At 38.0% G+C, this 27,316-nt stretch overlaps 1 protein-coding gene across 5 annotated transcripts in view; it reads left to right on the plus strand.

Moving 5' to 3' along the window:
• The window catches only part of STXBP4 (syntaxin binding protein 4), a 185,764-nt gene that overhangs the window by 132,337 nt on the left and 26,111 nt on the right, over window positions 1-27,316 (plus strand). For 2 of the 5 annotated variants that reach the window (XM_055335437.1, XM_055335450.1), the window contains one exon: window positions 7,246-7,303. In XM_055335437.1, coding sequence (XP_055191412.1) covers window positions 7,246-7,303 — 58 coding nt within the window. Of the gene's footprint in view, window positions 1-1,284; window positions 1,367-7,245; window positions 7,304-12,768; window positions 12,958-25,085; window positions 25,565-27,316 lie in introns of those variants that run through there. The other 3 variants (XR_008665698.1, XM_055335441.1, XM_055335444.1) reach the window with 3 other exon arrangements.

Consider the following 27,316-nt stretch of genomic DNA (forward strand, 5'->3'; position numbering starts at 1 on the left):
AAAGAGACTCTATCATTTCCTGTATTAAGAAGCAGATTGTAAAAAATGTACTATGCCTTAATAGAGATATCCCCTGTGGATAATTTAATATTTATTTTTTATATTACATATCCCTTACTGTATATATCTCTAGAACCATAAGCTCTGAAGAATGAGCTGTTTTTCTTCATGACTATGACTAATAATGCTCTCCTTTTGTGTATCCTTGTATAGTTTACATTATCTTATAACAATCTCAAGATAATCCTTAGGCAAAACAATGGCTATTGATCACTGTTGTATACTGTAGATGAGAAAGTTGAAACTCCACAAGATTATTACTTTTCCGTGGTTATTCAACTTTGTAATTGAAGAACATGACATACAGATTTGGATTTTCTGACTGCAAATCAAGTGAAAATTCTATTATGTTATGATTATGATATTCTCTAAGGAAACCTTACTGTGAGTTAGATCTCTCTCTCTCTCTCTCTCTCATCCTTTCCCGACCCCCACTCCTCCCTCCCTCACCCTTTCCTTCTCTCCCTCTCTTCCTCTCAAGATAACAGATCCTAAAAGTAAGATGTATTTGAGCTTTTATAGCAATTACACTAGCAAGTGTTTTTCAAGTAAATTTGGCTGTTTGAGTTCTGAGATCGGTGGTATTGTCTTTATTTTGTTCTCAGAATTCTCATTCTCCACTCTTCTAAGCCCTGCTCCTGCCATCCTGTCATCCATGTGAACCCACCACCTTTGCTCTTCCTTTTTTTTGCCCCCCACCCCCGCCTGTTTTTTCCCAATTTATTGTGGTCCCCCACTTTCACCAAGAGCCTTGGCATCCACAGATACTGGTTCAAACTCCCACTCAAACCTCCCACTTTTCTAGCTCATTGCATGCTCTATTGTCCTCAGACTACCCACCTACTTTTCTCTATCCTTCAGCCTCCACTGTAGTTTTTACTTGTCTTCTCATTCAGTATATAACCCTGTAAGTCTGGGGCTCATTATTCCAATCATTCTCACAAATCCCTTCAATTCACGTGGCCCTCTATCTTCCTGTCACACCATTTTTCAAGACTCCAGGCCTCCACAAACACAATCATCCACCTTCTGCACAATATACCTTAGTAATGAACATTGCTACAAGGTTATGCAACCATAACTCACCAGATTCCACTAGATCTTTTACTGTTTAGTTATCTTAAAGTCTGATATTTTGTCTATCCTTGGATCTGGTTCTGTTGATAGTTTTATCTTTTGACAATGATCTCTGTTTTTTCTCTTATTTTTTCCCTTCTGACACAGGCAGAGGGAGAAGCAAGCTCCATGCAGGGAGCCCAACGTGGGACTCAATCCCAGGACTCCAGGATCATGCCCTGGGCCGAAGGCAGGTGCTAAACCGTTGAGCCACCCAGAGATCCCCTGTATTCCATAATTTTGATTCAGTGCCAGACATTGAATGTATAAAACCATAGACACTGGGATAACTATTATTTAACCCCAAAAGTGAGCCTACTTCATCCCTGTTAGGCCATTAGCGTGGCAGGTGGTAGAGGCAGGCATGGAGGATTCAGTCTCCTTTGTAGGCAAGCTGGGTTTACATTTCATTTCTAGAGTTACAATGAATTTAGCATCCTCCAGTGGTTGTCTGCCATTCTCTTATGCTTATGTAAGGTTAGGATGCTGGAGGGTTTTTTTCAGTGTTTCTGCTCCATCCTCAGCTGGCAGGCAGCAGGCTCTATACACATCACAGTGGATGTGGATATTGAATGTTGCTCCTTTGCCCTCCCCCACAAGTAGAGGGCTCTTGCTTTTTGCCTAGTGCAAGGTTAGAGGTGTATGTGGAGAGTAAGGGTTGGGGAGAGGCTCTTGGTTTTCCCTCCCCAGTCTGTGGTTTAGCAGGCCCTGTGCCCAATTCACAGGGGAAGGACTTTCTCAGCCTTCTTGTCCCTCCCCAGTGGCAGACAACCTACCTCCTATTCAGTGCTCAAGTGGGTTTCCTGCCCCCTCTCCCTGTGGAAGTCAGACTCTGCTCTGTATAGGTGTAGGATTCTGGATTTGAAATGTTTCCTGCCCTTGCCGCTCCAGTGACCTAAGTGTTGATGCAGGATGAAGACATCAGATTTTCTACAGCTCCTTGCCCCCAACCAGGACAAAAAGTTTTTTCTTGGAGTCTGGACAGGCATTGGGGGTGTGACAATTTCTGTCCCCCAGGAACCAATGTCTTTTGCTTCATGTCACTCGGTGTCCTGTCCAGGGTGAGGAGTATCGGGGAGTATTTCCTGCTTTTTCTCCAGCCACAGCCAGCTATTCCTTCATATCAGGGAGGGTTGAGGGCTGTGCATGTTTTATACCTGTCCCCTATAGCAATTGGCCATCATCTTGTACTCATGCAGGGCCCAGAACATTGATGGTATACCTGTTCCCCTCCTCGAAACTTTGCAGGTATTGCATGAACTTGCACCCCAATGGGAGGGGGGCTCTCTCAGGTCTCCTGCTGACTCCCAATCTTTCTTGTAAGAAAGGAGCTGTTAAGAGATCCCTGGGTGGCTCAGTGGTTTAGCGCCTGCCTTCAGCCCAGATTGTGATCCTATGGTCCCGGGATCAAGTCCCACGTCAGGCTCCCTGCGTGGAGCCTGCTTCTCCTTCTGCCTGTGTCTGCTTCTCTCTCTCTCTCTCTCTCTCTCTCTCTCTCTCTCTCTCTCTCATGAATAAATAAATAAATAAAATCTTTAAAGAAAAGAAAGGAGCTGTTTATAGAGAACAGATTCTCCTTGGGGAGGGCAGGGAGCTCCCAGGAATACTAAAAACTATCATGCTAGCCCATAATCAGCCCTTGTTATGATTTTAGATGTTTTTTTCTTACCCATTTTTATGGCAACATTTCTTACTGTGCTCTGCCAAGAGAAAAGAGTTCATGTGCCCCATCTTTTCTTGGAGGGGCTCTTCACCCTTTGGAATTCAGTTCACCTCAGGGTCAACTCAGGTAAGGAACTCAGTCTCTGAGGGACTCAAAAAAATCATTATATTTTTCAGGTTGTACAGCTTTCTCCACATACGGTGAGAGCAAAATTCTTTGCAGTTTTCCTCATCTTAATGAGAAGCAGATCTCCTGCTTCTTTTTTAAGAAACTCTCAAACAATTTTAACATGCCCTGCAAAACCCCATATAGTCATATTTGCTTATCTGTCCAGCCAAATCTTGTATCATTCTCTCCCCTCCTTCATTCACTATGCTCCAGCAACAATGATCTCTCAGTTCCTCAAATGTGCCAAGTTTTTCCCATCCCTGGAGCCTTTGCACATGCTGTTTGCTTAGCCTAGAGTGTTCTTCCCCATGTCCATACCTTCTTAACTCCAGTTCCTCCAGAGATCCTTTATCCCACACTCCCATTCAAACTAGTACATATATTACTTCATCGTTCTTTTTCACAGCTGGACAATATCCCTTTATCGGGATATGCTGTCTTCATTCAGTTCCCATTGGTGGTTATTTAGATTATTGCCAATCCTTTAAAAAAAAAAAAACAATTAATAATCTGGTACAGAAAGCATATCTGTGGGCTAAATTCCTAGAAGAATTGCTGGATTAAATGGTACAGGGAGATAGAGAGGGTAGTGCCTAAGAGTCTGGACTCTGCCACTGGCTAGCTATGTAACTTGAGCAAATGATTTCACCTTTCTGTGCCTCAGTTCCCTTGTTTATAAAATGGAGATGATAGCAGTATGTCTTAGAATTGCCATGAGGCCTGACAGTATTGGTACATGTGTAGTACTTAGAACAGTGTCCAGCATATAGCCATTCAATAAATGTCAGAAATGTCAGTGGTTATTATTAGCATTTAGGACTTTACATAGATATTGACAACTTTCCATAAATATGTCATCAATTTATACTCCCATCAGTATGGGAATGACTGCCTCTTCACACTCTCAACACAGTGTCTTATTCAACAACTTTTTAATCTTTGCTAACATATACATAGCATCTCATAATAGTTTGATTTGTATTTGTCTCATTAAGAGTGAAGTTAAGCATATTTTTATGTGTTTAAGTGCACTTGTCTTTCCAATGTCCTGAATGTTCAACATGTTCCATAGACTCCTATTTGTCATTGGCCTTTTCTTACTGATTTGTAGCTCTTTGTGTTTGGGGATTTAGGCTTTGTCTCTGTTGTTAATCTTTCACAGTATTCAACACTCTTCTATCATTGTATTTATTTATATTTTTAATGATGTCTTTATTATTATGTTTTAAGGCTCCATAAGACCAAGGTCATGATTATTTGTTCATCGTTGCATGTTGAACACAAAATAAAATACTGAACACATAGTAAATGATCAATACAAATTTGATGAATGGGCCAAATATGACAAAGAGAATCTCGTTACCTAAATAGACTGGAAAATTGGAAGGAAGCTGGTTTGTATGAAAACATGACGAGTTTAGTTTGGGATATGTTGAGTTTTAGGTGACAGCTAAATATGTATAATACTCTTACTTTGGCAAGATATTCATGAAGATTTTGGAGTCATCCCCATGAAGTGGTTGATTGGAAACAGATGATCTCTGATGGAAAGAATGTTATGTGAGAGTCTATAGACAAACACTTCCAATCAGAAACAATTTCAAGTGATTATGGTTGTCATAATAGTTTTAAGACAGAGGAATGGAGAAAAAACTTAATGCCTTGGAATAATAATGATTATTGAAAAGTATTTAGGTCATGTTACAATTTTGCTGAAATCACTTATTTTATTTCTATAAAATCGTTTACTAATGGAAAACTGAGTCTGTTGTAAGCATACAAGCTTGTGGAAATCAAACGTTCTCTTTTTTTATAAAGTAAACTACTTGGTTTATCAGTGTTGTGTTTCTCAGTTAATAATTGGACAGTGATTATGTTTTCTAGTACTGAACTATCACAGAAAGATTATTAATATCAGTTTAGTCTCCAGTTCTGTTTTTCAGATTATAGTAGCTACACAAAAAAGAAGAAACCATTCAGTCTTCTAAAAAGAAATGCTTATTTTTTTTTCAGAACAGAGTATTTATCCTAACGTAAGCTGTGCATATTATTTAACACAAAAGAATCATCTTTATGGCTACTGTCATTCAGTAACCATATTAACTAAGATGGATATGGATTAGTACCTTTAATAAGTCTGTTTTGAAGTTATAGTCCCTGTTTAATAATTGTAAGAAAATAATCAGGGCAGGAATTCTATTCTGATGGCACAGAGAATGTGCAGTTATCCAATGTCAGTCTCAATTTTTAAATGATGCTGTGAATTAAAAGATACTAAAGTGTACATTTTTTCTCCTTTTCATGAAAAAAACCCGTCACTTAAAATCTAGAAGTATATACATAATGGTTGGACAAACAAATCATTTGGACAGAAACCTTAGTCACATTAGAATGACTTCCTTTGTAATTTTTAGCTGTCTTTGCCTTATTGACCAGATACTCTGGTATTTCTGAGCATTTTTATCATGAAAGCAAGATTCTCCTGTATAGTCATGACACTCTTCCCTGCAGGCAAGGTGGTTGTCAGTGATCAATAAGATGATCTGTTAATTAAAAAAAAAAAAAAAAAACACACAGAAAGTGTGAAAAAAGGAAATAAATCTACTTGAACCATTGTAGCAGCAGTTTATCATGGCCCATCTAGCTGGGCATGTACTACTAGAAGATATGGATACAGTGTCACTTCAGGGGCTTGAAAGAAGCCAATCATTTGCTTATGCTGACTTCCCAGAAATGCTCATTTTCTACTTTCTTTTTTTTTTTTAAGATTTATTTATGAGAGAGAGAGAACAAGCAATGGGGAGGGGCAGAGAGAGAGAGAGGGAAGCGGACTCTCTGCTAGGCAGGAAGCCTGATGTTGAGCTCTATCCCAGGACCCAGAGATAATGACTTGGGCCAAAGGCAGATGCTGAACTGACTGAACCACCCAGACGCTCCTCATTTCCTACTTAAAATAAGAACATTTATTCACTAAGAGAGCAAAGAAATTGCTAGGTGGCCTGTGTTAATCTACAAAGGAAATGGTTACAGAATTTTTAGACAAGGTCCTCTTTTATACAATTTATGGTAATGGATTGGAAATAGATATAAAATAAAGCTTTTCTTTTCTTAATTATAAAAACAACATATTCAAGACTGTTCTCAAAGAATAATCTTGAAGAAGTGAATGATGACGGAGTAAGGTTTTATTTCATTCAAATAGTTACGGATTTGTGCATTTTTGCTCTGCCTCATGCTGAGACTTAGGGGAATGGAAATCAGTGGTCTATTGTGGTAGCTCAGTTACTTTTCAAAGCAGACTACCTGAGCCATGGAGTCTGTTCTTCAGTACATTAATGTATATTATACCATCAATGGAGCCATGACTATCCAAGATTAAAGGACTGATCCAAAAGGTCAATTAAAATCCTTCGCAGAATGCCAGGATATAGCAGAGAGATAGAAACCATTGTACTCTAGAAGAGTATCATCCATAGCTGGAATATAAGAGAATGTGGCTACCTCAACATGGGCCTATTCTCTTGATATGATGAGGACACAAATGTATTCATTTACAGAAATATGGCCAAATAATTTCTTGCTTACTTCAATCTGCATTTCTTTATAGCTCACTAACTACTCTCAATCCCATTACAGAAATGAAAGCTAAGTTAAGCAAATTGTTTGGCCGTTTCTGTTTAGTACACAAAATTTTTAATTAACAAAATAAAATACCACCATCCATTGTAAATCACTTTGCTAAACTTTCAGACTTCACAAGGAATTTGGTCTTGTCCAGAAGCTACTTTCAAACCCCTGCTGATCTGGCACTCGTGCACCAATTCCCTGTAGAGCTGAACGGAAGAATGTAAAAGGAGCCAATTAAGGAAACTTTGAGCCAGAATAGACAAGCCGGGGCCATCTTGTCCATCCTCTGCCTTCAGGCAAAAACCATCCCCTGCACCAAAAATTTTTGCTTGAATCCTGCTGACAAAAATGCTCACACCATGTAAATGACAAGTCATAATCCAGTTAATGCAACTAAAGCAGATTGTTAACTGTTTGAGACTTATTTATTGTGTTCTAAAGATGCTGAGTCTGAAAGCTCATCTGAATTGTTTTAATTCCTCCTCTCGAGAAAATTATTTTGTACAAGAAATGTACTCAAATAATTGTAAAGATGGGGGAAGTTTGCATCCAGGAAATAAAGTTATCTTTATCATCTTATTAAATGTATTTTTGGTTTCCCTTCACTCTAGACCTACCTTACGGGTGGGAGGAAGCTTACACAGCAGATGGAATCAAGTACTTCATCAAGTAAGTACAAGCATCTCAACCAAGTAAGCAATTTCCTTCACATCTGGAGGGAACCTGGAAGTTGCAGAATAATCAGCAAAACCAAGAAACCCTCTTGGAGGTTACAAAAATTAGTAACAAGAAATGAAGCCTCACCATTTTCATTTCATGTGATTTAAATGCTAATATCAGATATTGTGTGGGGGGGGGCTAGTAATTATTTCAAGGGAAACAGCAAAAAGTTGGAACAAGATCATACTTTGAACTTCAATGTTGGCTGCCTGAATTCACTTCTGGCTAAATACATTAACACTTATGAAAAGTTAACATCTAATGAAAAAACCGACTTTGTATGTCTTAACACTTAACAATAATACTAATAGTAATCAGCATTTTTAATTTTTAACAGTGTGCATACTTTGTTCATTCTGCAAATATATTTGCTGTGTGTGTCAGGCAATGTTCCATGCTTTGGAGATGCAATAGTAGAATATATAGACTAGTTCTCTGATGTCATGAAATTTATCTAATAGTGAGGAAGGACAGACAATAAGTAACTAAACAAAATAAACAAGGCATAGTATGAACAAATGCTATCTCACTGGATTCTCAGAACACCTTTTGAAGTATTTGTGCCTTATTTTCCCTGTTTTAGGGATGAAGAACGTAAGAGCATACAACAGTTGCCCCAAAATCCACAGCTACTAAATTGCCAAACTAGAATAGAATCAAAGTCTTTTGACTCCAGGATTGTACTGTACTAGACTGTCAGTGATAGAGAACTGTCTTTGAAGTCCTCAGCAGTACTACATATTCTAGCCACTGAACTGATTAGTTTTACCATGGACAAAGCAGATTGATCTACCTCCCCTCTGTTATGGGTAGCTCCTTTCATGTCAGATTTGGCATTGTTGAGTACTGGGTGTTGGCAAATTGAAATTAAATTAAAAAAAAAAAAAAAGAATTGGCATTATGAGAACACAAAGGAGAATCCCAAAGACTCTTGAGACCCAAAAGACTCCCTTTATTGCCCTTTCTAGCAATTTGTTCTTGTTATGCATTTGGAGAGGAAAGGTGAGGTATTGTCTCGATATCCTTTCAGATGTGCAAGTATTTTCCAAAGCGGTATCCAGATTTTGGGTTCCTAAGCTCTGTCACTTTATACAGGCTCCTATATCCCTCCTCACCTCAGTTTTCTTATCATAAATTAAGTGAAGTATTGCCTACTTCATAGAGTTTTTAAATGTTAAGCTCCTAGCATAGAACTTTGAACATAGTAGATGTCCAATAGTCATCACTAATTTACAATAAAGAGAAACCCATAATGGTGGGGGGAAAAACATGAAAAATCACATGACCATTGAAAACATTGAGAATTCAAAAGCTTCATACTTAAAAAGATTTGAGAAAAAAAATGAGGGGTAAACCTGACAAAGTGTTTTTATGATGTATTTTATTCTTATGGTCTCTAGCAAAGAGTAATAAAGCAAAGGTGTTTATAATGAATAGAGAAAGGGACTTTTGGAATAGAGGACCCAGGCATCCCATGCACGGAATACATTTAGCACCACACTGTTCACTTCCAAAATCATCTCTTTTCTGAAAGGAAAGTTGTGCCCTGATATGCTGGGTTAACTATGCTTGGTTCTTGGAAGATTTGAATCAGGGTACTGTAGAGGTGGCTGGAAAATGAAAAGCCACATTCACCTTTGCATTGTTGTTGGTTTTTTTCTCACATTAACTTTGTAATAATTAAGGAAAAAGATGTAGGGGAGAGGAAGATGAGCATTTTTTTTTTTTGAGTTGGGGGGAAGCAGGGAGGGACAGAGGGAAAGAATCTCAAGCAGACTCCCTGCTGAGCATGGAGCCTGACACAGGGCTTGATCTCACAACCCTGAGATCATGACCTGAGCTGAAATCAAGAGTCAGACACTTAACCAACTGAGCCACCCAGGCACCCTGAAAGTGAGCATTTATTAAGCACATCTGAGACTCACTCAGTAACCAGGCATTTGTTAGGTGTATTCTTCTATGCATTGTATCATTTAATTCTCCCAACAGTGTGGAATGTGGACACTGCCTGACTCTTCTTAGGATGGTATTATGATGGTGGTGAGTTGTATCCTGCCCTCAGCCATGCCTGTCTCCTAGAATGTTCCCAAAAGAAGTTCCTGATCAAAGGAAGGCAAACTAGCATCCAATTATTAACTGGTATTCTGGTTCAGAGGCCTTTGAAAAATGTCAATAAATGAGTCTGAACCCTGTGGGAACTCCTTAGCCTCAGCTGGCTGCCGGTATATCCTAACCCAAAGCTGAGTGTCATGGCCTCACTAGGGCCATGTGAGGAAATGATACTAAGGACACTGTCACTGACCACCAAAGATGAGGAAAGGAGCCAGAGATGGCCAGCCAAAGGCTGTTTCCCATTGCCTGGTACCCAGTTGGCTGAAGCCACTGTGCCTTGTAGACCAGAACAATCGTCTGGGGCTGGGCTCCTACTACAAGGAAGAAGAGCATCCAAGGAGAGGAGAGGAGAGAAAGAATAAATAATCCATTTGCCCTGAGGTCTGACTCACAGTCCTGTGGAAGGAACAGAAAAAGATGCTACGTTTATGTAGTCTACTCCAGCATAGAAAATATATCCCTTAAACCTAAACCTAAATATATTCCTTAAACCTGTCTTTTGGAAGCCCATCAGTTCTCTTCCTTGACCTTAATCTTGACTTATAAAGAAAGCAGAAAAGAGGTGATAAAATAGATTTGTTCCCTAAAGGAAAATGGTGTCACCATTACAGTTGGAGAAACTATGTGGAAAAGAGGCTAATTTGATCAAGGCCATACAATAGTAAAATTTGCAGAGGTAAGGTATGTAAAGCCACCCCCCGGCACACACACACACACACACACACCCATACCCATCCATGTTTTACCACCTCCACCTCCTCATTTTAATGTAGTGTGTTTCCATGTGACAAAAAAGATATTTTAAACAAATCTTGACTTAGGGAGAGCTCTATATTTTATCCATTTTAAAAAATTGTATTTATTTATTCATGAGAGACAGAGAGAGAGGCAGAGACATAGGCAGAGAGAGAAGCAGACTCCATGCAGGGAGCCTGATGCGGGACTCAATCCTGGGACTCCAGGAACACGCCCTGGGCTGAAGGCAGACGCTCAACCACTGAGCCACCCAGGCATCCCTATACTTTATCCATTTTTAAATAGCAGAATAGAAATTTAGTTCTAAAAATAATCAGCTTTCTCCTAGTGATTAGAAAGGCCAACTAGTAAAGATAAGAAAACCTAACGCGATACCAGTGTTTCCTTTACTCAGCCTCATGGAGGAATGGGCTGCTTGCCTGAGTTGGGTTTTTCTGCTAGAAGTTAACCCCATTCAAGTACCAATATTTATTTTAACTTAACTATTCTTAATCAAACTTTTACTACTTCCCTGCCTTCTTATAATGAGTCCACTGAATAAAATCTTTATGAACGTCAATCTTATGCATAATATAGTGAGTTCTGCAGGGGATGTTAAGCTATATAAACTAGAATGGGACCCCGCTGTCATCTCTTGCTGGTCTCAGTGTGCCTGGCCATACCCTTATCCCCTATTCTCCTTTTTTATCTTTTACACGTTTCTCATCTGAGGAAGACAGAATGCCAGATAATCAAACTAATTTGAATTGCTTGTTGTTGGGTGTGGGCCTACAGGGGTTTGTATGAGGCAAGGACAGGAGTTCTGGTGCAGGTGGAACTGATTATAGGAAAGCCATCTGATGGAGGGGAGAGAAGAGCTTGAGCTTTGGGTTTGGAGAAACTTGGGTCCAAATGCTGGTGTCTCCACAGAATAGCTGAATGACCTTATGTATCTTTACTTAAGCTCTCTGAATGTTAATTCTCCATATTTATAGAATGTAAAGAATATTAGCCTTTCGTAGGGTTCTTGTCCAGAATGAATGAGCTTATGTATGTGAAAAGGCTATCATAGCACCTAACCCAAAATATACACTTCTAGCCAAGTTTAGCTCTTCTTACTCTCTCCCCTCACTCTTAACATTCTGATGGGGGGTTACTTCCTGGCTCTTAGCTGCTGTGTTCAGTTCAGACAAGTGATGTTGCCACATCCAAAATGGCTGCATGAGCAAGCATCCATTGTATGTCCTTCTTAGAATTATGTAGCTTTTTTTGTCTTATTTTTTCATCTTCATCCTCCCACTTACCCCAGCTGAAATTTTGAGCCTGGATAGCCTTTGTTTTTGAGGTAGAGATGTTCATTTACCAGGTACACGTACTTTGGAGGCAGGAAATAGCAAGTAATGAACTCAGGTCATTGCCTCTCTCATCTTTAGTTAAACAGAACAGTTTGAAATTGCCCTTCCAGAATACTGGAGGTGATGATGGTCTGTATACATATAATCTCTTCCCTGAAATTGACACCTGTCACTGTCTTCCTGGAAATTTAATTGTTCCATCTGTTGGAAGCCAAGCCTCAGGCAAAGGAACAACTGTCAGTGCTGTCCCAAGAATGCCCAGACGAATATAGTCCCCATTGAATATTCCTGCACATGTCCATTGCACAGCTATTAATACTTTGTAGTCACCTACTTAAGTTCTGATGCAAGAGAAGAAAGCATTTTACCTGGTATAAATAAATTTAATCAAAATGTTGGCATTGCTAGAGCCAGCGTTTCATGAAAAGAACTAACAAACATGTATCTGTGTGTGTGTGTCACAATATGTGTGTGTAATATGCATATAGCAGGGCTTGCTTCACTTGTATGTGTATGCATGTGTGTGTATATATATACACATAAACATACACACATACACATACAGTTTTCAAGGGAAAACTTCCCTATTTTCTCCTTAGAGAGTTGCAGCATTCTTAAATTTAACGACAAAATGTCAGTTATCTTGATGGTGCTATGATGAAATTATCTGGTTAACTTAACCATTTTCCCACCCAATGTCTTCCCTTTGAAAGTTGTATACTATGATAGATTGTAGTAATCCTTTGATATGATTCCACTTTAAAACACGTTATAAAATTTAAACAAAAAAATTTAACAAAATTATTAATGAGAATTATGTGTGATAATAAAACTGAATTTATTACAAATAGACAATACTGCTATGTTGCTTTCATTGTGTTCTTTTTCTATTGAAAAATTCAGATTCACTGTGATTGTTGATCATAATCATATTAATTCTATTGCCACATGATAAATTTCTCCCAAAATTTGCAGCTTAAAACAGTAAACATTTTCTCACCCAGTTTCAGAGTCAAGAATCCAGATGTGGTTTTACTGGATCATTCTGGATCTTTCTCTCTGGCTTTCTCGTGAAGTTGTGATCGAGCTATTAGCTAAGGCTAGGGATTGAAGAGTGCCTTAGTGGGGCTGGTATATTTGTTCCAAGCTCACACATATGGCTGTTGGCAGGAGGCTTCAGTTCCTTACCAAAACATAGACCTTTCTCCATAGGGCTGCACACAACAAGACAACTGACCTCTCCCAAAACAAGAGACAACAGAAAGAAAGCAAGAAAAATGCGAAGACAAAAGCTACAATGTCTTTATAACCAATCTCAAAAGTGAGTGATACACCATCACTCCCGCCATATGTCACACAGACCAACCCTGGTACAGTGTAGAAGAGTGTGAATGCCAAAAGGTGAGGATCATTAGGACCTGTCTTAGAGAATGCCTACCACAATGCTATTTCACAATATATGTAAAACATGCATTTTATATATATACATATATATGTGTGTGTGTGTGTTTGTATGTGTATGTTAAATGTATATGTGTGTATATAACCTATACATCTGTATAAGTAATACAGATATATCAGTATTAGATACTTGCTGAAATTATACTATGTATAGTAGTGATTTTTCCAGTAGTTGTAATCATTTGTTTTTAAAAGTTAAACTTACAATTCTCCATGTGTTCATTTGTGTTGATACGCCTTTTTTTTGATACACCTTTAATGTGAGATCTCTCCTCATGTTATAAAATCTTTGTCCATAACATAGGAATAAGTATACTTACAACATTATAAATGCCTATAAGTGGAACCTAGGAAGTCTGTAATTTCTGAATAAAACAAAAGTTTTAGTTTAGAGCAGGGAAGGCAAATAGATTTCAACTCACTGCCTCAAGCATTGTTTTATGAAGTATTCTGAGGCCATGTTCAACCTCAGTGATGTCTGATCAATTAGATGTCTGCAGTGGGTGCAGAGTGGAAGAAATATAGGGGACACATACCACATCTTTCCAATCTTTAGTCTTCTAGAGCATTTTGCTAATGCAGAAACTCTGCCAGGATGAGCAGTGATAATACAAAGAGTAGGTTGAAATAATGAAATAAACAATGACAAGCCACCCAAAAAAGTTCTTATAAGATAGTATTCAAAAGCTTTTCCTTAATGACTCTAAAAGATAACTGATTTCTGGTAGACATGGCTTTATTCATTTGTCTCCAGTCAGAGAAATTAATGACCTTAAATGATTGTCTTGATTAACTTGAGGTAGGATATCCTATTAGGTTTAGGATAGGAAAGAATGTGGATCATGATCTATATATGAATAAGACTTTGCCATTCTCGGCGTACTATATTAAAGGCTTAAGTTACCTTGTGTCCTCTCATTTATAAAATAAGTAGAAAACACAAAAAAGAAAAATTGGGGTTAAGCTTTCTTACCCTCTAACTTTATAAGTAGAGCCTATGCTGGGTAATTCTAATATAATTAGAAATCAGGGAGATTGGAGGGGAGGATGGAGAGGAACAGATGGTTTCTGGATTGGAAATAATAAGCTACTACTTTTGACTTTTCCTAAATCCTTGGCAGACTAGGTTAGCTCCTTTTTAGTGGACACCGTCAGGATCCCTCCTTCTGAAGACCTCATTAATTTGGCTACTTTGATTCATTTTGGGTGAGTTAAGAAATACCCATTCAGGGATCCCTGGGTGGCGCAGCGGTTTGGCGCCTGCCTTTGACCCAGGGCGCGATCCTGGAGACCCGGGATCGAATCCCACGTCGGGCTCCCGGTGCATGGAGCCTGCTTCTCACTCTGCCTGTGTCTCTGCCTCTCTCTCTCTCTCTGTATGACTATCGTAAATTAAAAAAAAAAAAAAAAGAAATACCCATTCATAGACTACTATAAGTCTAAGGCTTACTCAATGAGGTATCAGGGCAATTTCTATGCACCTAACTTATGCATAGATAAGGAGAGTGCATATAAGCTCCTCACTATCTTCTCCACTCATGAGAATCCTGAGCATTTCATTCTTAATGAGACCATAATGAAGAAATCAAAAGATGACTTGAAATATTTTGTCCCCAAACACTTCTTAGCTGTGAATAAAATGTATTGAAGCCACTGGTTTGGAAGTAACCATCTATGTGACAGCTGGTTTAGAATATCCAGTAACTAGTACAGTGCCTGGTATATGTAGGAACTAAATAAATATTTATCAAATGCATGAATACTGTCATTGCCAATTTGGGGAAGGAAAATTAATAAGAAAAAAAAAGTTTGGACTGTAATGCCCTGGATTCTAGTGTTTATGCACCACTTGTGATTGTGACCTTGGTATAATTCATATTGTTTTCCATTGTCTGTACCTCCTTTTCTCATTCAAAAAATAGTAGATTCAAGATTCAAGAGATCCAAAGATAGTAGTTTATATCTCCTAGGCTTGTTTTGAGAATTGAATAAATTAAGACAGGGGAGGCGGGTAAAACCCCTGGCAAAAAGCTGGCACATGGTGAGCATTGAACAGATATTAGTTCTCCTTCCCTTCCTTTATTTTCTAGTACTGCTATTGGACAGTGAAGGGGCTTTAAATGACAGCTGCAAACAGAAACCACTGGTCAAAATCTGCACTTTATGCCACTCTCTGGCCAGTAAGAAGCCCTGTGACAGGAGCTGAGAGGTTGCATTGCTCAGGAGCCTGAGACAGCTAGCTCTGGATTTTCTATAAATATCTATGAAAGGGTGTAGCAGTACGAAGTGCTGTATGAGCAACTGTCATTTAAACGAAAGGCCAGCCAGCTGGCTTAGGTTATTCAGAATGGCAAAGCCCACTGAAATGAATAAAACATCCAGATCTAGACAGCCAGCATCAAACTCTTTTTTCCCCCATTTAACCAATGACAGGTATGGCTGAGGCATAAAGTATTTTTTTTTTAGCATTTTATTGGGATACTATAAGTAAATCCTCTGGGATTGCAAGAAGTACTTTGGAAATTCATCACCTTTCTGGAGTTATACTTTTATTTAGCCAAATGTGGAATTCTCTCTTCCTCCATGACCCTTTATTTAAATTAATTAACAAATACCAACTTTTTTGTCAAACACATTCCCTTCCTAATGTGGTTGCTATATTAGTCTGCTAGGGCTGCCAAGACTGAGTAGCTTAAACAGCAGAAATTTATTTTTTCATAGTTCCAGAGGCCAGAAGTCCAAGGTCAGGATGCCATCGGGATTGGTTTCTGGTGAGGCCCTTCTTCCTGGGATATAGACTGCTACTTCTCACTGTGTCCTCACATGGCATCTTGTCCATATGTGCACAGAGAGATTGAATTCTGGTGTCTCTTCCTCTTCTTATGAGGACACCAGTCCCATTGGACCCAGGGCCTCACCTCCATGACCTCATTTAACTTTACCTCCCTAAAGTCCCTATCTCCCAATATAGTCCATATTATGGGTTAGGGCTTCAATATATGAATTGGAGGACGTAGAGACACAATTTAGTTCACAACAATTGCTTCTTAAATTACTTCCTATAATTCTCCAGTGCCTTTTTCTTTATCCAGTAATCTCCATTACAGTGCAATATATTATTTTCCTATACATTTCGTATACATTTACCAAGTTTTAGGCACATTTGCAAGAATTAATCCAAAGCAGTGCCTTTTCTCTTGTGCCCTAATCTTTAGTGGATGAAGCAGCTAAGGGGAATGGGAGTATGGCAAGGAGAATAATGAGCCCCTCCCACCCAAGATATCCTCATGATAATCTCCACAGCCTTTGAATTCATTAGGTTACATGGTAAAGGGTCATAAAGGTTGCAAGTGGAATTAAGGCTACTAATCAGCTGGTCTTAAAATAGGGAGATTATCCTGGATTATCCAGGTGGGTCCAGTCTAATCACATGAGTCCTTAACAGTGGAAGAGGGAGGCAGAAGAAGAGGGTCAGAGAAAGAGATGTGATCGTGGAAGCAGGGACAAGGAGGCTAATGTTGCTGGCTTTGAAGATGGGGGCCACGAACCACAGAATGTGGGTGGCCTTTGAGCTGGAAAAGCAAAGAAACGGAATCTCCCCTAGAGCCTCCAGAAAGGAATGTAGCCTTGCCAACACCTTGATTTTAGCCCAGCAAGAGCCATGTCGGACATCTGAGCTACAGAACTGTAAGCCAGTAAATTTGTGTTGTTTAAAGCCACTAAATTTTATGTGGCAACTTGTTACCGCACCAACAGAAAGCTAATACAGGAAGTCAGAGGTGGATGAGAGAGGACAGTTATGACTTGGACCTACAATGTGTCAGGCGTGGAACTAGAGCATTTATACATGTTATCATCTCTTGACACCCTTGAGGCAAGTGGTATGTGTTTTCTAGATTAGGCCCTGAGACTGGGAGGTTAAGTAACTTTCCCAGAAATGCACAGTAACCCAGTTAGTACATGATCAATCTGGGATTTCCAACCAGATCTGCATAGTTTGTGTGAAAGAATAGTCAACTAAGGGGACTTGAACACTCTTAGCCACAGTTTCTTCAATTGTAAAACTTGTAGAGACAAGTCAGGCTTATGAGCTTGTATGAAAAGCAAGTTGGGAAATCAGTGTCAAAAAACATTGTAAAGTACAAAATGCTTATCTGATGTAGTCTTCTCCAGCTGCCACATTCCTAAACATCCATATCAAACGAATGATCTAGGACATTGAGGGAGCTGGAGGGGTCTTCTTAGTTCTTACCTGAACTTTGTTACTTAGCATCAGCATTAACCAGGCCCCTTTATGAAAAATCTCCATCCTTTTGTTGGGAGTTAGATGGCTTTGGCTACATCCTGAGTTATTTCAGAGGCTGAAAATTCCGTGTAATAGAATCACTCCATTAATGGTTAGAGAATTGAGGGGATAGGGTGAGCTCTTAGCCACCACTTAACTATCTTTGTCTTTGGTAGCATTGTATACTACCAGTTAACACAAAATTGTTTAGCTAACAATAGTATTTGTTCGATGTAAACAATTATAACTTAAATCCTGGGATTTGAGTAAGTTTACATATAACTGGCTACTTAGCAAATAACTCTAGTCAGAATTGTTTGAATTATCATAGTGGTTCAGTTATTGCCAAATATATGAATAGACCTTTTCAAGTTACTTGGATGTTAGAATATTGGGGAGGAGAGTTAGTAGTCCCCGTTATTTAGCAATTTTTATGCTATTTAAATCAATTGAACTTTTTCCTGATAAAGTTGAGTTTTTATATGTGTATTTCTGAATCAAGTGAGGCCACTGAATTATCACATCTCAGGATTGTTTTATCTGATCCTCAATTATAAATAAGCTAGCCTATCACTTTTGAGCATTTTTACTCATGATATAACAAAAATATCATTGAAAAGTCTGATGGATCTATGCATCATATATATATTGACCTTCATTTTCTGTGAGCCTCACACTGAGATTGTAAAGATACATAGAATGCTTCTCTGCCCTCTGGAAGTTAACAACCTGGTGGGCAAAAAGACAGACATATTAAGAATTCATTTTCACAGTGTGAAAAGTATAAGACCTCTGGGAAAGCAGGCTTCATGCTAGTACTTTTTATTTGTACATAATAAAAATATGAGTTTTGTGGCAAGTGCTTTAAAAAATGCCTTAGACTGTGTAATCTGTGATCAGTCAACACATCTTTAATTATCTCATCTTATAAACTGAAGGGCCCTTTTAGGGTGATCATTTAACCCGTCCCAGAACTGCCATATATATTGTTGTTGAAACCCACCCAGATAACAGAGCCTCAGAGAGGAGTTTAACAGAATGGCTAAATTCCCAAAAGTCAGATTTGGGTCCAGATCCTGACTCTAACACAGTTTTATGACCTGACGTAAGTTATTTTACTTCTTTTAGTATTAGTTTCCTCATATATAACATGAGGATAAGTATAATTTTTTCTCTTCTTCAAGATAAACTAAGGTTCTAAAAGACAGTTAAGTCCATTGATTCACAAGTCCAATATGGTACTATTAGAAATAGTATTGTAGTTGATGAGAGAACTATAAAGGTTGATGGCATGTTTGATGTTTATCCCATAATGTTTTACTATAATTGAAAGTTTCTGCTTTATAGTACTCATTCTCCAGTGGCTTTTGCACTTATGTATTACAGAGTCAATAATACTTTGCTAGAACACATTAAGGCTGTAGAGATGGTGGCAGAGGGACTCTTTCGATGTCCCATCCAGTTTTGTGATTTTAGAATGTTCAATTATTTTATGATAAAATATGTACACTCATATTTTTATATTTTTAGTGTAGTTAGAAAAATAATATTAGGGGGATGCCTGGGTGGCTCAGCGGTTGAGCGTCTGCCTTGAACTCAAGGCATGATCCCGGGGTCCTGGGATCCAATGCTGCATCGAGCTCCCTGCAAGGAGCCTGCTTCTCCTTCTGCCTATCTCTCTGTCTCTCTCTCTCTCTGTGTCTCTCATGAATAAATAAATAAAATATTTTAATATATTAATATTTAAATAAGTAAAATTAGTTGTAATTTTGTTTCAAATAATTTTAAGTTGTTTAAGGCTTCAAATGTGGTAATTAAGAAAAATATACTTAATCAGATGTTTATTAAACTTATTAGATAAATAAAGTGAAACATCTGAACATTACAAATTAAAGTAGCTTCTATATTTCATGCACCTGTATTCGTGAGACTTTAAGGTGGAAACTGGCCATGGTCTTGTAAAGTTGTTTCCAATTAAATTTAGTTTTCATTAATCTTTATTCTGACAGTCTTTTTATTATTGACCTATTTAAAGTAGCATAAAAATATATATTTATTGCCTGTCTTCTATATTTTAGAAAGCCAGCCTCTTTAGTTTGGAGAAGTTGTACATGTATTTACTGGGGAAATAATAGTCATGGCTTCATTTTTAAATACTCTCTTCTTGCTTGACGAATTAGAATGATACTAACTTCTATAGTAAACTGCCACCTTTCAGTGGCTTAATACTCATATACTAGTCAATGCAGAGTTTCCTGGCTGATGAGTGGCTTTTCTTTTCTTTAGCTGGTGACTTTGGTACCAGCTCCTCCTAGCTCATGGCTCTGCAATCCCCTAGGTCCTCAGAATCCTCTGCCTTCAGTTAGTGGATGAAGAGTTAAGAGTTAAGAATAGAGAAGGTACTTCAGTTTCCTAAAAACCACTGGCCCACAAGAGATAAGCATCAATTCTCTAAGTGGCAGGAACTAGTCACATGCTCACATAAGGATAGCCTGGACAGGTAGTTTCTGCTTGAGCAGCTACTTCCTGGTAACAATTATGTGATATGGAAGGGAGAACATAAAGTTTGGTGGGCACTGCCGGAGGGTACATGAGAATGTACAAATAAACAAACTTGAAAATTCTGTGTTTATTAGTATTTATTAGTATCTAGTGTATAAGTAACAGTAGGACATGTTCTTTGAGGCCTTCTATATTCTTTAATCCTATCACAATGAAAAAAATTGATCAATTTTTAAGAGTTGCCCAAAACTGTAATCTGTGACTATAGGACAGTTTCTTTGTATCAGCTTTGGACCTGGGATGTTTTGGCTCTGTACAGTAATTGACAGCAATATAAACCTGTATATATGATTTAAAGACTGTAATTTATATTTTTCATATTCTTCTCAGGAATTTTCAGTGTTCATCTTTTACAAGTCTAGTGACAGCAGTTTTTCCGATATTTTGCATAATTTATGTATGTAGCTTTAGATTCTTAAAATAATAATGATAATGTGATACCTGAGATGTGAAGCTTTTTTAGTTAGATTTTTTAAGTTTTCAAAAGATAAGTATTTTTTATATAAATTGCCATAAATATGTAGCAAAAAGAAATTTGCCTTGAAGACCATAAAGATTTGGATGGGATCCTGCTAATATTGGTCAGAGTCCCACTGTATTTCCAAATGTTTAATTACAAAACACTGGAAATGTTTTGTGATATTTACAAAATTAATTACTGAGAAGTACCCATTTTGAGTTTAGGGATGTATTTCCAAAATTATGTAAGAGGGAATTCTTTATATCTCAGTGGGACAGTTTGCAATTTTCTCTTAAACATGTTTCTCTTAAACAGTCCATTCCAACTCTTCATATTACTATCCTAGTCATTCTCATAACCAGCGTCTGGCAAGATTACATACTGCCTCACCAAGATTTGGTGACTTTTTAATAACTTTATTAACATGGTTCACTTTCTGTTCTTACCTTCTAATTTGTTTTTAATTGGAACTACTTTTTAAGTATAAATCTTTTATTGTTATTTCTATGTGCAGTTTATGGCTAGTTGTAAAATTTTCCAGTAATTCCAAGATACTGATGCCAGAAACAGATTGAAGTAACATATATTACTTATCTTTATTTTCTTGTTCATACGAACATTATATGCATAGGATTATCCCCCACCCTCCAAAAAAAAAAAAAGGACATTGCAAGTTAATTACTTAGGTTTATTATCTTGCAACCTTATCTTAAAGACGACCTAATTATATATGCAATCTTGCTAAATTCACAATCATATATAAATAGTGCCATTTACAATGAAGTTTAACAGAAGAACCTCTTTCATCATCACAGATGGTTATTAAGAATGAATTTCTTCAAAGCTAGTGCACTTTTTGTCTTTAAACCACTTTTCTCTTAAAGGCTGTCCTAAATTTTTTTTATTTTGAAAGAAAGCATTTTGCATGCTAGGAGGTAAGAAACATAAGGAGGGTAATTATAATGGGATTTAAATAATTCACTTACATTTCTTTGCCAATAAAATAAAGCATGTTCTCTTAGGGCTTTTTTTTTATAAGCCCTAAAATATGTCTTTCAATTTACTAATATTATAAAAGAAAAAAAACACAACACTATCATCTTCTTAGATCAACTATTACTGTTTTCCAACAACAGATCTGGCAATCACTCAGAGGCAAGTAGTAGGATGCTTTTTATGTTTTCAAATATATCTGAACTGCTGTTGATTGCTCCCCAAATCAGGTCAGATGCACACTCTGCCAGAACATTTGCCAGAGGTAGTGTATGTTCAAATGGAACGTTTTTACATTCCATAGTCAGCTTCATTTATTCTCCAGACCTCTAAATTTTTCATACTAAGTAGGAGCATCTCACTTTATGAACCATGGGGTTTTTATTAATTAAACAGAGTCAACAGGGCTGATTTATTCTCTCTCTTCTCAGTTGAGCTACCAAGCACACGAATCAGAGAGGAAATATCTCTAATACTAGAATGTTCTCCAAGCCAGTAAATCTGGGATTATCTCATCATACCGATTATGTCAAAGCTCTTTAAGCACAATGGTCACCAGGACATAAAATGGAATGCTATACACACAACTGGCCCTGCTCCAGCATCATAGGAAGAATTCCAAGTTTTTCTTGCAATAATCACAAAGTTCTAATTATCAGAACAAAAACAAACAAAAACAAAACTAGCCATGATCATTTATTGAATATCTACCCTTGCCAGGCACTTCACATGCATTACCTGAGTTTTAAAAGCTTTGGTTTTTGTTTTTACAAAAGACCGGGGTGTAAAATATGTACATAAAGCACAGAAACCTTAACCTTTTGTTGGTTGTTTTATTTTTTTCTAGGAAGTAGCTTTTGTAAGTGCATGTTTGATGTTCGGGTATGTGTTTTTTAACCATATACTAAGAAGTATGCTGTGAACATAGTTTAATCAATATTTTGTGGTGTTACTTTTGTATTTGGAAGAAGATCAGATGTAGATTTGTTGATAAGAAAGCGCTTAGTGAAGTTTCCTGGCAAGGATGACTTTCTAGTGGAACTTCCTATTAGTCATTGTTCAGAGTCAATAACTACATTTTTTCCTAGAGATTTTGCTTTTGTTTCATTTACATTACAAATTTAATGGAATGTCCATATATAGGCAGTAATAATGGCTTTAGCATAAGAATATCATTTTTCAAAAAGTCTAATAGGAAAGCATGCACCTGAACTTGTCCCTGAGGTGGTTGTTCCTATTTGCCTTCCTTCCTACACTCCCTAATTAGGGGACATTGTTGGGGAGGGAAGATTTATAATAATTTAAAGTCTCTTCTTTGGACTAAGATATTACAAATGTGCTGGTAAACATCAAAGTAAATACACCAAGATTTTAAAATTAGCAAAACTGTCTCATCAAGTTTTTCCTTTTAGTTTTAAACAGGTGCTTTATACAGAATGATGTGTCCTCATTTCACCTTGCAACAGCATCCTGGCCCTCTTATGTTACACTCATTAGTATTTCTTTAAAACCACTTTCAATTTAGGCAGACTTCCAGCTTTCCATACCTCCCACCCGACCGCACCCCAAGACCTTGAAATGAAGTTAACCTGTGGAGAATCCAAAGCTTTAGTAAGTTTAGCCTCCGTAATAAAAAATCCAGTTAAACCATAAACCGTTTTAAAGAGATAATAGTAATGTGGATTACCATCAAGAGAATAATGGTTTTTTGTACCACTTAACCACACTCTGAGCTTTTGAAATTACAAAAACGTTTGGGCCTTGCCACCTCCACTTTGATTCTTATAAAACAACTTATATTCATTTACACCATCATGAAACTATCAGTGATATTCCATGGAAAGATGAATTTTAGTATTTAAACTGAGGAGTTGAACAATTTGTATTGGGGGATATGCATGAAATTGGGGATAAAGAGTCAGAAACAAACCAAACTACCACTGACAGTGAAACTGCCCATTTGTACTAAGTCCAACATTTTCCAGTTATTGTCATCAACAGCCAATAAAGTAAGTGCATTTTTGTGATCATTCCCAGATTGTGCTCTGTGGGATACTAGTCCCATGGGTGCTAGCAGGGGCATGTTAGTTTGAATAATACTGCATACTGCTGGAGAGTCCTAAACATGTTCATATAGTTAAGGTTTCAGGAAATCCTGCAGTAAAGAAACCCATTTAGCTCTGTTTAACCTAATGTTGTATCTCAAACCTATTTGACCATAGAATTATCTTCTTTACCTAAATGTTACTAAAAGCACATTAAATACACACTTTGGAAATGTTATTCTGTAATGTAGGAGAAACTTTTAGGTACCCCCTCCCCATTTTATCTGATCCTCGTAAGTGCCAGCCCTCGATCTAAGACATGGTACTACTTCCAAGGTTGAGTTTGAATAGGAGGGGGGTGGGGTAGATGGATCTAGATGGATGAGGGCAGTGAAGTAAGCCAATGGAAGAAAGGATATTGAGGAAGAAGAAATAAAGCATCCTAATTCTGGGAGCTGCCTGTCCAACAGTCAGTAGCTGGGCAGATAGTGGTGGATTTAGGAGATTCATTAGGCAAACGCTGAGCATTGGACACTAGGTCTGAGAAACACCATCTACCAGGTACAGGCACACTTTGTGATGTTTCACCACTTATTGAACATGTCCGGGACCTGTTGGACATCCTTCCTTACCTTTGCTTTTGTTCTTCCCTGAAATGCCTAGTCATTCATTCTGAGCACATCTGTTAGGCACCATAAATTCAGACAAAGAAACACAGTTCCTGCCCTTAAGGAGCTTCTTACTCAGAAGTCCTGAAAAAAAACAGGCACATATATAGACTATCATAAGACATAAGATCAGGAGCACAGATTGGAAGAATTTTGAGGGAGATTTGGTTCTTTAGAATTTGTATGAGTTAAGTAGATAAGCAAGATAGGAGGGAAGAAGACTATAGCAGAGAAGAAAGTATTGTTGAGGCAGGTTAAAAAAAAAAAGGTATTTCATACTATGGAGTATGTATTTGATCCAGAAGGCATGGGTTGACACTGAACTTTTAGCAGGTGAGCAACAGTGTATGATTTGTCATTTAGAAAGATCTCTTGGCTGGAACAGAGATTAAATTAGCAAAAAACCAGAACAGGCAGAGAGACAAACTATTTCAGTGGTCCAGGCTATAGTGCTGGAAGAGGAGACAAAGTAAAAACACCCACAGATGTTTCAGCAGGATAGTCCCAGGACTTGAGAACTGAATGTCAGGTAAGGAAAATCAAGGAGTCAAAGATGATACATACTCTTACATTCCTTTTTATCAAAGAAAGAAAGAAATGGGCTTTGTTGGGCAGCCCCGGTGGCGCAGTGGTTTAGCGCCGCCTGCAGCCCAGGGTGTGACCCTGGAGACCCAGGATCTAGTCCCACGTCTGGCTCCCTGCATGGAGCCTGCTTCACCCTCTGCCTGTGTCTGTCCCTCTCTCTCTCTCGCTCTCTCTCTCTCTCTCTCTCTCTCATAAATAAATAAATAAAATCTTAAAAAAAAGTAAAAACTAATTAAAAAAAAAAAAGAAATGGGCTTTGTTGAATCTTTCCAAGACTTTTTAAAACTGTTGGATGGAGTTCCAGTTACTTTCCAAGACTTTTTAAAACTGTTGGATGGAGTTCCAATTACTTCCTGTCACAAGGGGCTACAGTAGGGAGGAAGCAGTGTCCCCGGGATCAGGACTAGCATGGATGGGTAGAAGGACAGACAGTCTTTCAGATTATAATTGCATTCCTTGTTCTTCTCAAGTCACGTAACACAGACGACATCCTGGATCCATCCCGTGATGAGTGCACTGAACCTGTCCTGCTCAGAGGAGAATGAAGAAGATTGTTCCAGAGAACTTACCGATCAGAAGAGTTGATGGTCTTCTGTAGGAAACTGAGCTCCATGGTCTTCTAATGTCTTATTCCACGTGGATGACTCCCAACGAATAGGAGCAAAACACACTCTACTTATTGAGGTTCTGAAATAGAGACTCTGGATTTAGGCTATTTTTATAACACTTTTTTTTTTCTTGTGATGAGTATTTTTTACTTTTATTGAAGTGTAATTAACATGCGGTGTTACATTAGTTTCAGGCATACAATATAGTGATTCAACAGTTCTATAACAATACTCGGTGTTCATTCATCATGATGAAAGTACTCTTAATCCCCTTTATCTATTTTGTTCATCCCCCCACCCACCTCCCCTCTGGCAACCACCATCTTGTTCTCTGTACTCAAGAGTCTGATTTTTTTGTCTCTTTTCCTCTTGTTTGTTTGGTTTGTTTCTTAAATTCCACATATGAGTGAGAACATACAGTACGGTAAAACTTTTTTTTTCGGTAAAACTTTTTAATGTAAGTGTATACACTTATAAGATCAATTGCCACTATAGTAGTTGTTTAAGAATAATCTAGTTGTGTTTTTTGAATCATATATAATTAGATTTTATAATATGTATATTTTTTCATATATAATTAGATTTGTAATTTTATATATAGTTCTTTATAGAGTATCACATACAGTGGTTTTTATAATTAAGACTTACTGGAAAATTATGTGAACACAGTGAAGCACTTCATTTATTTGATAAGCCACTAACTTTTTATATTAGTATCTTAGGAAAGTGATCTGAGCAAGCCTTTCAGGGTTTCTTAAAGATCACATTTGGATAACTATCTCATAGGCTACAGAATATAGTTTACATGTTCATGGGGCTCTCTAATTTACAAAATGCTTTTCAGACCCTGTTTTATTTAAACCATGCAACATGCCTGTGAGGCAGAACCAGTGGGTATTTTTATTCTTGTTTTCAGTTAGGGAAATAGTGATTCAAAGAAATGAAGCACCTTATTCTGAAGCTGAGATTCACACCTGTCTTCTGATTCCACGTCCAGCCCCCTTTCCATTGCACCCCGCTGTCCCTACAGAGGGAGATCGCAGCCCCACATGAAGGCCACCGTGGCTTTGTTGATACAGCTGAGCTCCACAGCTGTGCACTCCAGTGGCCTTGGAGATTCAGGAGACACCTCTTCAGTCAGGGCCCCCCCACACACAGCCCCACTATTCTCCTCTAATCCCTGTGCCCTCACCCCAAACATTCACCAAGTCAGGGCGTGGTTCTATGATGCCTTTTCAACAGGCTTCTTTGAGCAGCTCATGTTTTTATAAAGTAAAGGGAGTGGCCCACAACAGGGGGCTGCCCTGCTTAGGCTGCCCTTGCCAGAGGGAACATTTATGGGGAGCTGATGAAAAGAGGAGCATCTGGAATCTCCTCTGCTATCAAGACATCCGTGAACTCTCCTGCTGTGAGTTCAAGACTGGTCTCATGATTGCTGATATCACCCTCTAAACTGCTTACACTTTTCATCTTCTGCTATTTTGCTGTAAGGATGCCACTAGACAGTTCCTGGAAGAAATGAGCTGTTGACTTAGAGGGCTAAAGATTTTCTCTCAGTTTAATGATTTAAACCTGGGGCTGGGGGTTGGGGTAGAGAAGAAATCATTTTAAATGTCCTGGGCATTAGTTAGATACCAAATGAATGATAAAAAGGGATTTATTCATATCCAATATTATGATATAGTTAGGTAATAGACTTAGGAAGAAAGTAAGAATCATTAATTAATCAGAATACCCTGCTCCCCAACCATGTCTGATAGGACCGAGAAGTTACTGTTTGTCACTCCCTTCATCCTCCTCACTCCCTCTCCACCTCTGAAAAACAAGTAGGAGAAAGGAACCCCAATCTTCAGGATTACATGATTCAGTAATTTTCAAACATCTTTGGGGAAAAAAAAGACTCATTTGTTAAATGAATTCTTAGAATCCCAATATATGGACTAGTTTTTCTTTTGTTTTGTTTTACTATTGCTGCTCTGCTTGAAACAAGAGAAGCCTGAAGCCCAATTAAAGCAGCACCTTAAAAAAAAAAAAAAAAAAAAAAAAAAAAAGCAGCACCTAGCCCAGCTGTGCAAACCTATAACCATCTTAAT

The sequence above is a fragment of the Nyctereutes procyonoides genome, unplaced genomic scaffold (assembly GCF_905146905.1).
Source record: "Nyctereutes procyonoides isolate TBG_1078 unplaced genomic scaffold, NYPRO_anot_genome, whole genome shotgun sequence".
Lineage (NCBI taxonomy): Eukaryota > Metazoa > Chordata > Mammalia > Carnivora > Canidae > Nyctereutes > Nyctereutes procyonoides.